This window comes from Carettochelys insculpta, chromosome 28 (assembly GCF_033958435.1).
Source record: "Carettochelys insculpta isolate YL-2023 chromosome 28, ASM3395843v1, whole genome shotgun sequence".
In the NCBI taxonomy this organism is placed as follows: Eukaryota; Metazoa; Chordata; order Testudines; family Carettochelyidae; genus Carettochelys; species Carettochelys insculpta.
In genome coordinates this window covers 2,487,757-2,502,496 of record NC_134164.1, presented here as the reverse complement: position 1 = coordinate 2,502,496, position 14,740 = coordinate 2,487,757, and the positions used below count along the sequence as shown (strand labels likewise).

Here is a 14,740-nt window from a genome sequence, read left to right as displayed (position 1 = left end):
ACTCCAGCCTGCCCCATTTCTCCATTGACGTCTGGCCTCTGGCCTGTGACTGCAGCTCATGCTGGCATGGCGCGATTGTCCCCGGGGGGATTAGCGCTTCGCAGTAGTACCCATCCACTTAGCTCTTAGGAGGAGATTTGCACATCAGGCTTTTGCCTTTAATTCAGAAATGTTTAACCACTGGCTGCCAGAAATGAACTTAAAGGGACAGGGGGACTGAGCGGAGCTGGGAGGGGCAGGGAGACATTCCCTGGGAGGCTCTGCAGAAGGGGAACCATGGGATTCACGTGTGACGTGTTTCCTTTAGTGTGTCCCGCTGGAGAGCCGCGGCTTCATCCTCGGAAGGTACCTCTGTCTGTGCAAGCCGGGGTTCTACGGCGCACACAAGGCCTCTGGTGCTGGCGAGTCTGGTAGGTAGCAGCTTGGCCCGGCCTGCCCCAGCTGGAGCAGCTCACCTGGTTGGCTGGGCTTGGCTTTTCCCTTGGGGCACATTCCCAGAGCTCTTCCAGGGGCACTGGGAGCACCTCACTTCACCTCGATTCACCGAGGGGGAGCCGAAGCTAAGTGACTTACCCATGGTCACAAAGGAAGCCTGTGGCAGAGCAGGGACCTGCAGCCATATGGGCAGTATCCAAGGCTGGCATCGTCACCACTCCACCAGCCTTCATCACTAGCGCCTGCAGCGTGCCCCCTGGTGCTTCCCTCCCTTTGAGCCCTGCTTTGTTTTAACCTTGTGGAACCTAGGCCGATCCCAGGCTAGCATCTCTGGAACTTAGTGCAGGAGCCTCTGCAGTGTGGGCCAAATGCCAGCTGGCTCTCAGCTCAGGCTGCAAAGGAGGCTCATTCTGTCTCGCTGTAAGTGGTCTCTGTGCCCCAGCATGGGACAGTGATACCCACCCAGGAGGTGTGTGCCTTACACTTGCACTGATGTCCCACCCTTCTTCATGGTGCCCAGGCAAACTGGCCTCACCAAAAAAAAAGCACAGCTTGAGCTCCACTGCTGCAGCTGCGGCTCTAGACCAGGCTGCCCAGATGCCCTGGACCAGTGTTTCTTAAACTCTGCCAGAACGCTGTGGTTTTATGTGGAACCCCAAAGAACATTTTCTTCCAAAACACAAAAACCAAACCCAAACAAACAGCAGCACACGCGGCAAAACCAAACTGAAGTCATTGAACCGGCTGCCATAGCAACGGGGAAGTAACCTTGTACCTGGCTGTGAGAACAGAAAATACCGACCAGCCGCGTGGGTTGCCAAACGCCGGCAGCACGCCTGCGAGAGGGTCGCCCGGTGCCAGTGTTCCGCAGAGCAGAGCGTAAGAAACACAGCCCCAGACAGAGCAAGGCGCATCCCGCTTATGGCCCTGCACCAGGGACCGTCCTTTGCACCAGCGCAAAGTGGAGCCCTGACGTCTGAAGAGCAGCATTCACAGCCACTCTGCAGGGGTGCAAGTCCCACACCCCTGCTCAGAGAAGTGGGGCTCTGAGATGTGAGGCCCTGGTAGAGCACCACACGGCGAGTGCTGGGGAGGCACCCGCCCGAGTCTGCCACTGCTGCCCACCCGCTGCCCCAGGTAACTCCCAGCCAGGCTGGCTGGGGAGGGGGCCAAGGTGGGAGCAGAGAGGGGAAGAGGCAGGGCCTGCAGTGCAGGGGAGGGTGTGCCCAGGGCCCTGCCCCCCTCACAACTGCCCTGCACATGGTCCATTGGGGGGATGTGAACAGACCCTATGCCACCCCTTGTGTATTGGCGTGCCCATGTGGTGCGGGACAAGGGACGCAGGCCCGGTGGGGGTCAGGCATTTGAAACTCACCTCCTTTCTACCCCCACAGGCACAGAGGAGAGCTCCTCCCAATACGCTGGGCAGTACGGGGCAATGGCTTCTGGGACCTTGCTGGAGTGCCAGCCCTGCCAGGAAGGATGCACAACCTGCGTGGACAACACCCCGTGTCTGATCCAGGAGGACTGGTCCCTCCGGGCCGCTGTCCTCTCTTTTCAGGCCTGCTGCATGCTGGCCGTCTGTCTCAGTATGCTGGTATCCTACCACTTCCGAAAGAGCAAGGCAAGGCTTCCGGCTCGCGCCCAGCCCTGCGGCGTTACCCTCCTGCTGCCTTGCTCTGCTGGGGAGGGTTCAGAAGAACCCAGCGCCCAGGCAGTGCTCTCTGCAGCACCTCCGATGAATGGTGCAAGTTCTCAGCAGTAGCCTCCAAGAGAGGGGGGAGCAGTATTCTCATCCCAGCTTGGAGCCCAGGTCACAGAGGGCAACACTCTCAGTGTTCTCTGGTTTTAGGGGTCTGTTTTCTGGGCACCCAGCTTGGCGCTGAGCCCTGGCAGCTGCTACAGACTTTGGCAAGAGCGGTGGGCACTCCGCACCCCTCTGTCAATCAGATCTTGAATGTCTCAGGCTAGGTACCCATAGCGAAGCAGCCAAATTCAGAGGCCGCTGCGGGGTGTGCAAGGGTCAGCTAGCTGTTTGCAATGGGTGAAATTCACCATCAGGCAAGGAATCAGTACAACCTCTAGGCACGTCTCTTATGTTCCAAGAAAGCCCTGCTTAACCCTGGTACTGGTGCCCCATCCAGGGGTTGATTTCACCCTTTGCTTTCCATCATTGAGGCATGCTAGGCACAGGACAGGAAGCTAAGTGATCTGAGTTCTCTTCTGAGTGCTGCCCCAAAACCTGAGCAGGTGTCTTTCCTTGTTCTGTACCTCAGTTTTCCTATCTGTTGCATGGGCGTGAAAAGATTATTGAACTGCTTCAGGCACGGTGAGAGGGGCAGGGAGACGGAGTTGGACATCCTAATTAATGTTTGTGAAGTGCTTTAAGGGCCTTGCCCAGAAGGCACCAGAGGCAACAAAGTATTAGTGTTATCTTGGTCCCTAAAATGAAAATCTCACCTGAGTAGAGGACCGTTTCAGTGGGCTCCTGTTAGTTCCCACTGACAAGGGCGCCTCCTGCTGGTGCACAGTCTCACTCAACACACTAGACTAACTTCACTTCCAAGCCACCTCCTCTTCTGGTGAACTATTTCCAGAGCCCGGGTCCAGAATATATGTACGAGTTGCATTACAGAGGGGCACCCCTGCCCCCGGAGCTTGATTCTGAGGGGCTGCAGCAGTAGAGATGTGGGGCACCTTCCACCCCACAAGCACAAACATGTTCAGGACTTCCTCCTCCGTGTTCATCTTGCCTGCAGATCCACCCTCCACCGTGGCAGCCTCATGTGCTCGGGCTGTTCCCCGTCTCCTGGATTCTCTACCACGTGTGTGCCTCTCTCTCTCTGTTTCCACAGAGGATCCGGGCGTCGGGAGTTATCCTGCTGGAGACCATTCTCTTTGGATCTCTGCTGCTCTACTTCCCTGTAAGTGTCTGGCCAGGGGCCACTGCTCCATCTCTTTCCCTGGGAGCACAAGGGCCCAGCTGACTTCCCCACTCTGAAAGGAAGCTAAGGTACTAGAAGTAGGTTCAGTGCTATCCCTCTTTCCAGGCGTTCCCACTGCATGGGCTCCTTGTGCCTTTGATCCAGGACAGAGCGAGATGCCCTAGGAGCCCAGATCCTGCCATGGGGGTGACACTGGAGATAGACTTCACCCCAGGACCCCAATGAAGGCATGCAGTGGACAGGTAGCCCGTCCCACCGCTCACGCCAGCGCAGAGAGCCATTTTTTGGTGAACTAGCTTGAGCAGAGCTAGTGCAAATCCCTGTAGCCTAGCTGGGAGAGATTCAAGTGCCTCCCACAGATCAGTCACCCGGTGGAGAATTCAGAGGCCAGAACAACACTCCAAGGCCTTGCACATACTCAGTTTCTTCAGTCAGCATCTCCAGGGTTTACCACGAACCCCCAAGCAGCGTGATGGGCATGGAGCCATGTCAGTTCCCAGGCAGGGAGGAGCCCTTAGTTGCACAAGAGCAAGGACACAGACCTGAATTGTCCCTGCTCCACGGGGATCAGTTCTGGTCTTCCAGTCCCATGGGAGCCTTGTTCTCGGGGGTGGGGACCCACGTTCCCTATAAGCTGAGCACTTGGGTGGCCGCCCAGGAGAGATTCGGGTGCCGCCCAGCTGATTAGCAGAGCGCCCTCAGCCGGCAGCGTGTCTTTCTACTGGTGGTGCACATCCACACATGCCTCAGTGCAAATGGCAACATTTAATCTGCAATGGCTGGTAAAAATGAGTGGGAACAGAGGGGAGGAGCTTCTGTCTATTGATAGGGAACATGATTTGGTCTCCAGGAGGTTCCCCCAGGAGCTAGGAAAGGCCATGTGAGCATCTGGATCCAGTGACACATTTCACTGAGGTTAGATCCCAGAATCTGCAGAGCCGCAGGCTATGCCAACACTTCAGCTGCTACAGGCATGCAGCTCTAGTGTGCACACTGTTGACACTGACAGGAGAAGCCACCTGCCTCAAAGGCAATAGGTCAGTAAAAGGAATTCCAGCCCCGTGTGTTCCTGATGATCTTCTCTCCTCCAAGGGCCGGGCATGAGCCAGCCAAGCTGCCTCTCTTTCCACCTACCCACTGCAGCTCAAAACTGATCACAAGGCCCCCAGAAGTTCCCTGGAACAACCTCTTTCCTTTGGAGCACAAGAGTCCATGGCAGGTTTGCATGCAGCTGAAGGACAGGAAGAAGCCTGTAGGGTAAAAGAAAACAAAAAAAACCAAAAAAACAAAAAACGGTGCCTGGACAGAGTGCGTCTCACGCTCCATTTGCTTTCCTGGGACCCTCCTCCAGGCCAGGAGCAAGGAGGGACCAGGCATCAAACAGGGCAAAGGGGCAACTAAGCTGACGGCTCATTTCACTAAGGTGGTTGTAGACTCTCCATCACTGGAGCTGTTTAAGAGCAGGTTGGATAAATATCTAAGAGGGATGATCCAGGTGGTGCTTGGCCCTGCCATGAGGGCAGGGGACTGGACTTGATGGTCGCTAACTGTGGTTACTATTTACTTGTTCTAGAAGCTCCTATTAGCCATATAAACATCCAGCCCCTCTGTGAACCATGCTAGGCTACTGACCCACAACACAGCCCAGAAGGCAGCGAGCAATGGGCAGCCCAGGCTAGTGAGTGGGCCACGGGAGTGACCCTCCCTCCTCTCCTCTCACTGGGCCATAAGCGTGTGGTAACCAAGACAGTGTCCCAGGATGGGGTCGTTTTGCCAGCCGCGTTGGCATACCTAGAACGTGCAGGCTGTGCCAGTTGAACTGGAGCAGAACTGATTGGCTGCAGAGGGTGTCCCTGCCCCTCAGCTCTCAGGCAACGCTGCACGCAATCAGCTCGCGCCTCACTTCACGCGCCCTGGCTTTATGGGTGTGTCACCTGAGTAATACTCACAGGGAAAAAAACGTGCGCAGAGGGAAACCAGCAGAATCTGGCAACCCTGCAGGTGGGCAGCAGTGAACAAAATGTCTCAGGGGCCACTCATAGAACCCTGATGGGCTGCAGGTTGTTCTCTGCTGACCAGCTTTCCTTCTAATTTTTTTCCATTTATGTGCAGAATAAATTTTGTTCTGTGCACCAAGGGGTGAGTGGGTGTGCACCACCAGGATAAACACACACTGCCGCCTGCGGGCACTGTGCTAATCAGCTGGGCGGTGCCTGAATCTCTCCTGGGCAGCTGCCCAAGTGCTCAGCTTACAGGGAATACAGCTGCTGACCTAGGGTCTAACTCCTGTTCAGACTCAGGCTCTGTATAGACCAAGTTAGACCATGGGTCACTAACTAACTCCAACAACACAACTCTTGTCCTAGTCTAGGTGAGCCCTGTGCCCTATTTCCATTGCACTGGCGAGATCCTGGGGTCTCAGTTTAGCTATTAGCACCACTGACCGCCCCCCCCCAAGAATCAGGCCCCCAAATGCCACCAGAGCAAAGGGTTGACGTAAACAAGAATAGGCCCTTCCTGCTTCCCCGTGCAGAGCTCCCAGCTGCCTGGGTTACCTCTGGCTGTCCTCTCCGCCAGGTGTTCATCCTGTACTTCAAGCCCAGCATTTTCCGGTGCATCGTCCTGCGCTGGGTGCGCCTGCTTGGCTTTGCCATCGTCTATGGAACCATCACCCTCAAGCTGTACAGGTAACGCAACGAGGCATTGCCCACCAGACAGCCCTCCTAGAACCCAGTAGGCCACCATGGGACCCTGGTGATCAGGGCTGTCCCTCACCATTCTGGGGCCTTCTGCAGCCTGCGCACCTGCCCCGCCACCAGGGAGCACTCAGGGACTGCAGGGGCAGGGCAGGGAGGCAGCAGGGGTCAGGCCATGGGAAGCAGAGGACCGCAGCTGGGCGCAGTGGGCAAGGGCCAGGTCACTGCTTCCTGCCCACGGTGAGTGCAGGGGTGGGGGCAGAACCCCCAGCTGTCAGCACCAGGCCCCCTAGTCACCCAGGCTGTGTTGCTGGCTGCAGGAGGCTTGGGGGAAGAGTTGGAATGGGGGCAGGGAGGAGATGGAGCAGGGGCAGAATGGGGGATGGATTGTCCGAGGCCCTGCACCCTCCCCCCACACAGGGATGCAGCCTGCGGCAGGGGAGCCAGCTAGGGGTTGGGGCTGGGCACCAGAGCTGGTGCCACCCCATATGCAGCATGCGGCTGCCTAGGTCACCATGAAATGTGGGGTAATCTGGTGCCCCAGATTTCATGGGGCCCTACGCGGCTGCAGGTTTAGCATGTCACCTCCTGTCTGCCGCAGGCCGCAGTGCTGCCTTCAGAATCAATCCCAGAGCCGAGCTCTGCGGGAAACAGCCAAGCTCGATTTTACACTGGCTAGTGTTGGAGAACCCCTGCCCTGACACCAGACGCCTTATGCCTGCGAGAAGCAGAGCTCCCCGAGCTGCTGATTTGCTGTGTTAAGTCCCCAAAGAAGAGGTTGGGGCCGGGCTAGCAGTAACGCTCCAACTCAGTTCAAACCCTTACTTCCCCAGGCTGACATTGGTCAGCAGCCACGCCAGCAGATCTTGCTCCTTGCAAGAGAAGGTCGGTTCATAACAATTAATTTCATGTATTCTTGTAGCACCCGGGAGCTGTCAGGAATGTGCTCGGTGCTGTATGGACGCCGAACTAAGAGACAGTCCCTACTCCCAGGCATTCACAATCCAGCCATTGAATCTAGGGCTCCTTGTTAGTTTGCAGTTAAATCTGATGGCCTTGGCATGACTTGTGTAACCCACACACCTTCTGGGTGTCATGTACTCTGCCAGCTAGCGGCTCCGAGACCACTTACAGAGACAGAATGAGTCTCTTCTACTGCCTGAGCTGACAGCTCCGGGATTTTAGCTCAAACTCTCAAGCAGGGGTCAGCAGCCCTTCCGAGGTGGAGTGCCAAAATGTGACCTTTGACCTCTCGGTACGGGCCAAGTGCTAGTGATGCTTTTTAAAGTCACTAACAGTCCTCCTTACAACAGCTTCATTAACAAACAAACGAAGAGGCCAAGCTTTACCGTGTAGGTGGGGGTCGGTATCCTTAGCTGGTCTTTGGCTAATCCACAGGTGGCCTGGCTTTGAACAAGCTCCTGGCTGCGTGGGGGAGGAGGGGCGGGGCCGAGCTCCCACCTTGCGTGCCCATAAAAATCGGGTCTCATGCCACACTTGGTACCTGTGCTGGAGGTTGCTGCCCTGCTGTAGAGGCCCCTGCACTGAGCCCCAGAGGTCCCAGGCTCAGCTCCACTCGCAGACCAGGCTCTGTCGGCATCACACTTGCTCAGCCTGGCAGCAGATACAATTAAGATTTTAATCCCCATTCGGGTGGCTCCACACTAGACACAAGACCCTAGCGTGCTCGGGGTGGAACTCACCCTGGGGCGGAGACACCCCGTGGTGTCCTAAATCCACCAGCTGGCCCCCAGCTGCTGAGCCACCTCCTCTCTCACTGCCCCGCAGGGTCCTGAAGGTGTTCCTCTCCCGCTCGGCCCAGCGAATGCCCTACATGACCAGTGGGCGGGTGCTGAGGATGCTGGCTCTGATCCTACTCCTGGTGCTCTGGTTCCTGGCCGCCTGGACGGCAGGGACGTTGGAGAACATCGAGAAGAACATCCCACTGGTGATCCGCTCCCAGACTGCCAAGGGGCTCCAGTTCGACATCTGCGACCACGACCGGTGGGACTACATGATGGTTGTGGGTGAGACCCGGTGGTTGAAGAGTAGGAGGGGAGGGTGGCTTCGGCGAGCCCGGTGATGTCATTGCTCCAGATCTTACAGAAGTCTAGGGCTCCCAAACTGGGCAGGGTGCTCAAGCGACTCAGTCGGCTTGTGGACGCAGTGCTTCCAAGCCTCCAGTGTGAACCTACGTTTGCAATTGTTGGATGTAGGTCTCCCCGCTGCTAAAATGTCTGTACTGCACAATGCAGTCTGCCTGGCTCAAGTCTGGCTTGAGTTGTGTCCACACCACGGGACAGCAGGGCTTGGACCCACCCACCTAGCAGCTTCCTAGAACTGGTGTCCTGAGCACTTGCTGACTGGGGTCAGAAGTGGGGGCTTGGGCTGTGCAGTGTAGACAATCACCTTGCAGCTAGCTCTGGCACAGAGCAGTGCTCAGCCCAGGGGCAGGAAAGCCATCAGCAGGTTCAATGGGGAACAAGTAAATAACTTTTCCTTACTCACTTTTTCCAAACCAGTCACGACTGTCTCATGATTTTATCATCTCCCCACCTCATCTCTTCTCTTCTCAGCTGCAGAGTCCCAGTATTTTTAATTTCTCTTCATATGGCACCTGTTCCAAACCCGTAGTCATTTTTGGTGCCCTTTTCTGAACCTTTTCCACTGCCAATATATCTTCGTTGAGATGAGGTGACCATCTGTACACCGTACTCAAGATGCAGGTGTGCCATGGATTTATACAGAGGCAATAAGATATTGTCTTATTTGCTATCCCTTTTTCAATGATTCCTAACATCCCGTTTGCTTTTCTGCCTGCTGCTGCACAGTGAGTGGATGTTTTCAGAGAACTATCCATAATGACTCCCAAGATCTCACTCTCGAGCAGTTATAGCTAAATTAGCCTCCGTCATTTTGTATATATAGTTGGGGTTATTTTTTCCCAATGTGCCTCACTTTACATTTATCAACATTTGCCATTTTATTGCCCAGTCAGTTTTGAGAGATCTTTTTGAAGCTCTTCAGTCTGCTTTGTTCTTAACTATCTTCAGCGGGTTCCTATCAAATTTTGCCTCCTCACTGCTTACCCCTTTCTCCAAACACATAAATAGGTTGAATAGGATTAATCCCAGTACAGACCCTGGAGGGACACCACTAATTATCCCTCTCCATTCTGAAAACTGACCATTTATTCTGACCCTGTCTTCCTTGTCTTAACCAGTTATCAGGCCAGGAAAGGACCTTCCCTCTTATCCCATGACAACTTACTTAAGCACCTTTGGTGAGGGACCTTATCAAAGGCTTTCTAGAACACTAAGTACACGCTGTCCGCTGGATCCTTCTTGTTCACATGCTTATTGACCCCCTTAAAGAGCTCTAGTAGATTAGGAAGGCACGCTTTCCCTTTACAGAAACCCTGTTGACTTTTCCCCTAAAAAGTTATATTCATCTATGTGTCTGACGATTTTGTGCTTTAGTATAGATTTAACTAATTTGCCCCGTACTGACATTAGATTTACCAGTCCCTAATCGCCAGGATCACCTCTAGAGCCCTTTTTAAATATTGGCATCACGTTAGCTGTCTTCCAGTCCACAGGTGACTTCACCAAGCGTATTCCAGCGTTTAGGTGCCACTTGAGAGGAGTGAGTGTGTCAGAACCTGGCCTGTGGTGAGAAGGGGCAGGATGGCAGCTGGAAACGCACCCTGCTAATAAGCAAAGGCTGCGTCTTAGCAAGGAGAGGGCCCTCGCAGGAGGACCCTGTGCTGTTTCAGGCTCTACCATGCACATAGCAACATGATGGCCCTCTGCATCAGGCACTGATCTAATGCACAAAGCCTGGGATCTGAAGCAAAAGCAAAGGAGTGGATGCCACTGTATATATTGTGCAACCCCAACCTCCAGTCACACATTGCCTTCTCCTCCTGTTCTCTCTTGCATATATGACCACAGATGCAGAGACAGGTAAATAAAATAATGTAGAGGGGACATCTATGCAGGTCTCGTGGGCTCCCCCTCCTGGCCCTGATGACTCATAACGTGCAGTGGTTCTGAATGAAATCCTACATTACAGCTCTGCCTTCGGAACCTCACTGATCGTGCCCCGCAATCCAGCTGTTCCACTTGCAACCACTGCAGGCTTGCTGCACACAGGCCATTCAGGGTCTAGGCAGAGAGAGAGAAGTGCTTGGAGGATGGGCATAGGAGAATGCCTCCCTTCTAACAGAGTGTAGCCAACTAGCTCACCTGATCTCGCCAGCCAGTAACTCCACTGATCACAGTGTCTCGACACAAAAAGCGACCGTGCTACAGAAGTGGGCTGCGGCCTCCGTTACTCATCTCTCCGTCTCTTTTTCTCCTGCCAGCTGAGATGCTCTTCCTATTCTGGGGAAGCTTCTTGTGCTACGCCACCCGGACGGTGCCCTCTGCCTTCCACGAACCTCGCTACATGGGCATCGCCCTGCACAACGAGATGATCATCTCTGCTGCCTTCCATGTTCTCAGGTGGGGATGGGGACCCGCCAGCCGCCTCGCGGTCATCCCTGGGCCCTTAGGCCCCATCCGCTTTCACACGGGGGGGAAGATTTTCTTCCCCACAGCCATGGGGAAGAAAGGACCAACTTCAGCCCTCTCTGAAGTAGGTCTTCTCTCCCCCCTCCCCACCCCCTCCATCTCAGGTTTGTGATGGTTCCCTCGCTGCATCCCGACTGGACACTGCTGCTGTTCTTTGTTCACACGCACAGCACCATTACCACGACGCTGGCGCTGCTCTTCATCCCCAAGGTAAGCTGGGGCACGGAGTGCTGGCTTCTTCCCCCCAGCTGAGAACACAGCACGGCTGCTCCCTCCTGCTGGGGAGATGCCCCTACAGTAGAGCCCCGAGATACATGCACTCAAGGTACGCGCATCTCCGTTTAATGCGACTCAGGACGGTGGGGAGCTGGCTCCAGGCTCCAGCTCCCCACTGCTCACAGGAGCCGAGAAACTGTCCAGTGCTGCAGTGCTGGTCAGTTTCCTGGCTCCCACGAGTAACACAAAATTTGCTTTACGCTGGATTGTGCAAGAACGCAACCTCTGCGTACGTCGGGGGTCTACTATATTTAAATCCTTCACAAGCACCCGGCCCCGCCCCCAGCAAGCTCAGCAGCCTGCAAGGGAAAACAATGTGCAGATGCTGCAGCCCTGGAAACACAGGGGCAGATTTGTCCTTGCATGAACTGAGACAACAGGGAGGCATTTGGGACCTCCCTGACCCAGGGAACACAGACTGCCCCATGGGGCTTTGCATGGGGACACATCAGTCCAAGCCACTCAGCACAGAGCGCGCCATGGGGCTTTGCACGGGGATACATCAGTCCCAGCCACTCAGCACAGACTGCCCCATGGGGCTTTGCACGGGGACACATCAGTCCCAGCCACCCCCCTTCCCTCCTCGAGCCTGCCCCACCGCGCCCCGTGTGTGCAAGGCGGAGGTAGCGGTACAGCGCTGGCAGGGAAGTAGATACATGCAAGCCCTAAAGGCACAATGGCAGCAGCGGGAGACCCGTTATGGGATGCGCTGGGTTCGAGTGCAGGGCTATGTTCTACCGCAAGCCGAGCCCAGCAGAGGCACCCGTCTTCACTGCAGAGTATGTGTGGGTTACCTGTGCCCCAGCAGCTCCTCAGGGGTTAGCCTCACATATCACAGTCAGACTCCCAGGAACCGTAAGCACAGGGGTCCTTAGGCATCAGTGGACTGACCTGCTCCACGACTTCTTTCCCACTGAGTTGTGGGGCAACTCTTTTGCCCTTTGTGGGCAGCGTTCCTGCTAATTTATTCCATGCATATGGGGAATAAATTTTGTTACATGCACCAAGGCATGTACAGATGTGCACCACCAATAGAAACACCAGCTGCCAGCTGTGGGTGTTCTGCTAAGCCACTGGGCGGCAGCTGAATCTCTCCTGGGCCTCCCCTGTGCTCAGGTGCAGGAAACAGTGGCACCAGAGGGAGAGCTGTGGGAAGGCCCAGGAGAAGCAGCAGTGAAACTAGCCTGCATCCCAACAACAGAGAGGCTGTGGCAGCAGCCACATCGTGCTCACTTGATCTGTAGCCTGTTTCCCTCTCTCTGGCCGACCCACTGATGTTAACAGACCCACCCCCACTTCGGAGGTGTGGGGGGAGCCTGGAGCGATGCTCAAAGGATTGCTGTGCTGTGGAGACAAGCTCTAGGTGAGTGGTAGGCAGCCCCCAGCCCAAGAACCACATGCAGCCCGTCAGGGCTCTGTGTGAGGCCCAAAAGATGGCATGCTCGCTGCTGTCCACGTACAGGGTTACCAGATTCTGATGGTTTTCCTCTGCGTGGAGGTTTTCCTACTGGTGTTAGGAAAGTGACACGCCCGTAAAGCCAGGGCCCAAGAGGTGAGGTGCAGGCTGATTGCATGCAGCACTGACTGTGAGAGCCACGCGCTCCCTTCTGCAGCCTATCACAGCACTGCTACAGTTCAGCCAGGACCTTGCAAATCCCAGGCGCGCCAGCGCCGGGAGCAGAACGACCCTCTCCCTGGAGACCGTCTTGGTTATGACAATCCTGCAGCCTAGTGAGATGAAGGAGAGCCCCTCATGTGGCCCACTCGCTAGCCTAGGCTGCCCGAGGTATTAGAGCGCACGCCAGGTGAGATGGCCTTGGGATTGCAAAGGCACCCAGGAGGAGAGCGCCACGTGTGCAAACCCAAGGCCCTAGACAGCCCAGACGACCCCAGCCTGCAAAGGGGCTGCGATCCCTCTCACCGCTTTCTCTCCCCAGTTCCTGCACGCCGGGGCGTCCCTGCGGGAGGAGATAGCGGCGGAAGTCTACGAGGACGAGCTGGACATGCGGCGCTCGGGCTCCTGCCTGAACAACAGCCTCGCCTCAGCGTGGAGCGAGCACAGTCTTGACCCCGATGACATTCGGGTGGGTGGCACACTCAGGACCTTCTTTTGACGCTAGCTATGCAGGACTGTGCAGAGTAAGAGTTGCCTTTTGCAGTCTTTCTCCTGAAGCAAACCAAAAGGGGTGGCAAAGGGTATGCTGGCCTCAAGCGTTTTGTAGATCTCCCTTCCCCTCTCAAGCGAGGGGGACATCCCTCCATGAGTGGGGGACAAGGGAACAGAAAAAGGCAAGGGCTGCTTTACCCAAGGGCCAGCAGCAGTTCCTGCATGGGCTGTAGCAAAGCAGTTATCAAGGCCAACATCTACAACACCCTCATCAGTTTCCAGAATCAACACCCAATTGAAACAGAGAGGGGGACTCAAAGTTCGCACCTCTCTCAAGGCCTGAGCTCTCAGCCCTTTCCAACCTCCTGGCTCTGTCTGCCTTGCTGAAAGCCCCAGCTCACGGCACTGCCAGAGGCTGCAAGGGGCAGGTTCTTCCTTCGCAGCTCCCAAAGTTAGCCACAAGTCTTGGATTTTCCAAGAGCTGAGCCCCTGCAGTGCCAACTGGGGTCTTTATTATTCTTGTTAGTCAGCAGTTTGAAAATCCTGCATGAACAGCTGGTGCTGGTAGAGTGGATGCCCATATCCCAGCTTAATCCTACCCCCTTCCTTGCATCCCCTCTCCTATAGGACATTCTGCACCCCCTGCACAAAAGGTAAATTTCAGAGGCTGATGGTCTGAGGTAAATAGGAGGAAGTTTAATAAGGACAGAGGCAGAGTACTGCACCTAGGAAGGAACAATCAGTTTGACGCATACAAAATGGGAAGTGAGTGTTGCGGAAGGAGCACTGCAGAAAGGGATCTAGGGGTCATAGTGGACCACAAGCTAAATATGAGTCAACATAGTGACCCTGTGGCACAAAAATCAAACACAAGTCTGGGGTGCATTAACAGGAGTGTTGTGAGCAAGACACGAGACGTCATTCCTCTGCTCTGCTCAGGCCTCAGAAGCAGTCGTGCGCCCAGTTCTGGGCACCACGTTTCAAGAAAGAGGTGCAGAAATTGGAGACGGTCCAGAGCAGACCACCACAAAAGTTGGAAGGGTCTAGAACACGACCTCTGCGGGAAGAACGGGGTTTGGTTTAGTTTGGAAAACAGAAGGCTGGGAGGGGATGTAACAGCAGTTTTCAGGTACCCAAAAGGTTGTTACTAGGAGGAGGAGGAAAGTGGTTCTCTTGGCCTCTTAGGACAGGACAAGAAGCAATGGGCTTCAACTGCATCCAGTGAGGTTTCGGTTGGACATTAGGAAAAACTTCCTACCTGTCTGGGTGGTTAAGCACTGGAATAAATTGCCTGGGAAAGTTGTAGAATCTCCATTAGTGGAGATTTTTAAGAGCAAGATAAACACCTGTCAGGGATGAGAGAGAGGGTGCTGGGTCCTGCCTTGTGCGCAGAGGACTGGACTCGACCTCTGAGGTTTCCTTCCAGTTCTCATGTTCTATGATTCTATGGGCAAGGAGGGGCAGGGTTCCCTCTCAAAGTTTCCATCCAAGGTGGAATAAATTTTGTTGTGCACATTAAAGCATGTGCAGAGGTGCACCACCCCTAGAAACACACTGCCGGTTGTGGGCGCTGCGCTAATGAGCTGGGCAGCATTTGAATCTCTCCTGGGTGGCCGCCCAAGCGCTCAGCTTACAGAGAACATGGCCAAGGAGTCTTTCTGTGAGATGAAGGCACCTTTATGCCCCCTTTGGGGACCCCATCCCTGA

The 14,740-nt window shown here is 55.2% G+C and overlaps 1 protein-coding gene across 1 annotated transcript in view; it reads left to right on the top strand.

Annotated features, from left to right (window-relative positions):
• The window catches only part of GPR179 (G protein-coupled receptor 179), a 36,138-nt gene that overhangs the window by 9,978 nt on the left and 11,420 nt on the right, over positions 1-14,740 (top strand). Inside the window, exons 3-10 of the mRNA XM_074978821.1 lie at positions 308-410; positions 1,830-2,059; positions 3,291-3,359; positions 5,958-6,067; positions 7,865-8,103; positions 10,443-10,581; positions 10,755-10,860; positions 12,864-13,010. Of these exons, the coding sequence (XP_074834922.1) occupies positions 308-410; positions 1,830-2,059; positions 3,291-3,359; positions 5,958-6,067; positions 7,865-8,103; positions 10,443-10,581; positions 10,755-10,860; positions 12,864-13,010 (1,143 nt within the window). The remainder of the gene's footprint in view (positions 1-307; positions 411-1,829; positions 2,060-3,290; positions 3,360-5,957; positions 6,068-7,864; positions 8,104-10,442; positions 10,582-10,754; positions 10,861-12,863; positions 13,011-14,740) is intronic.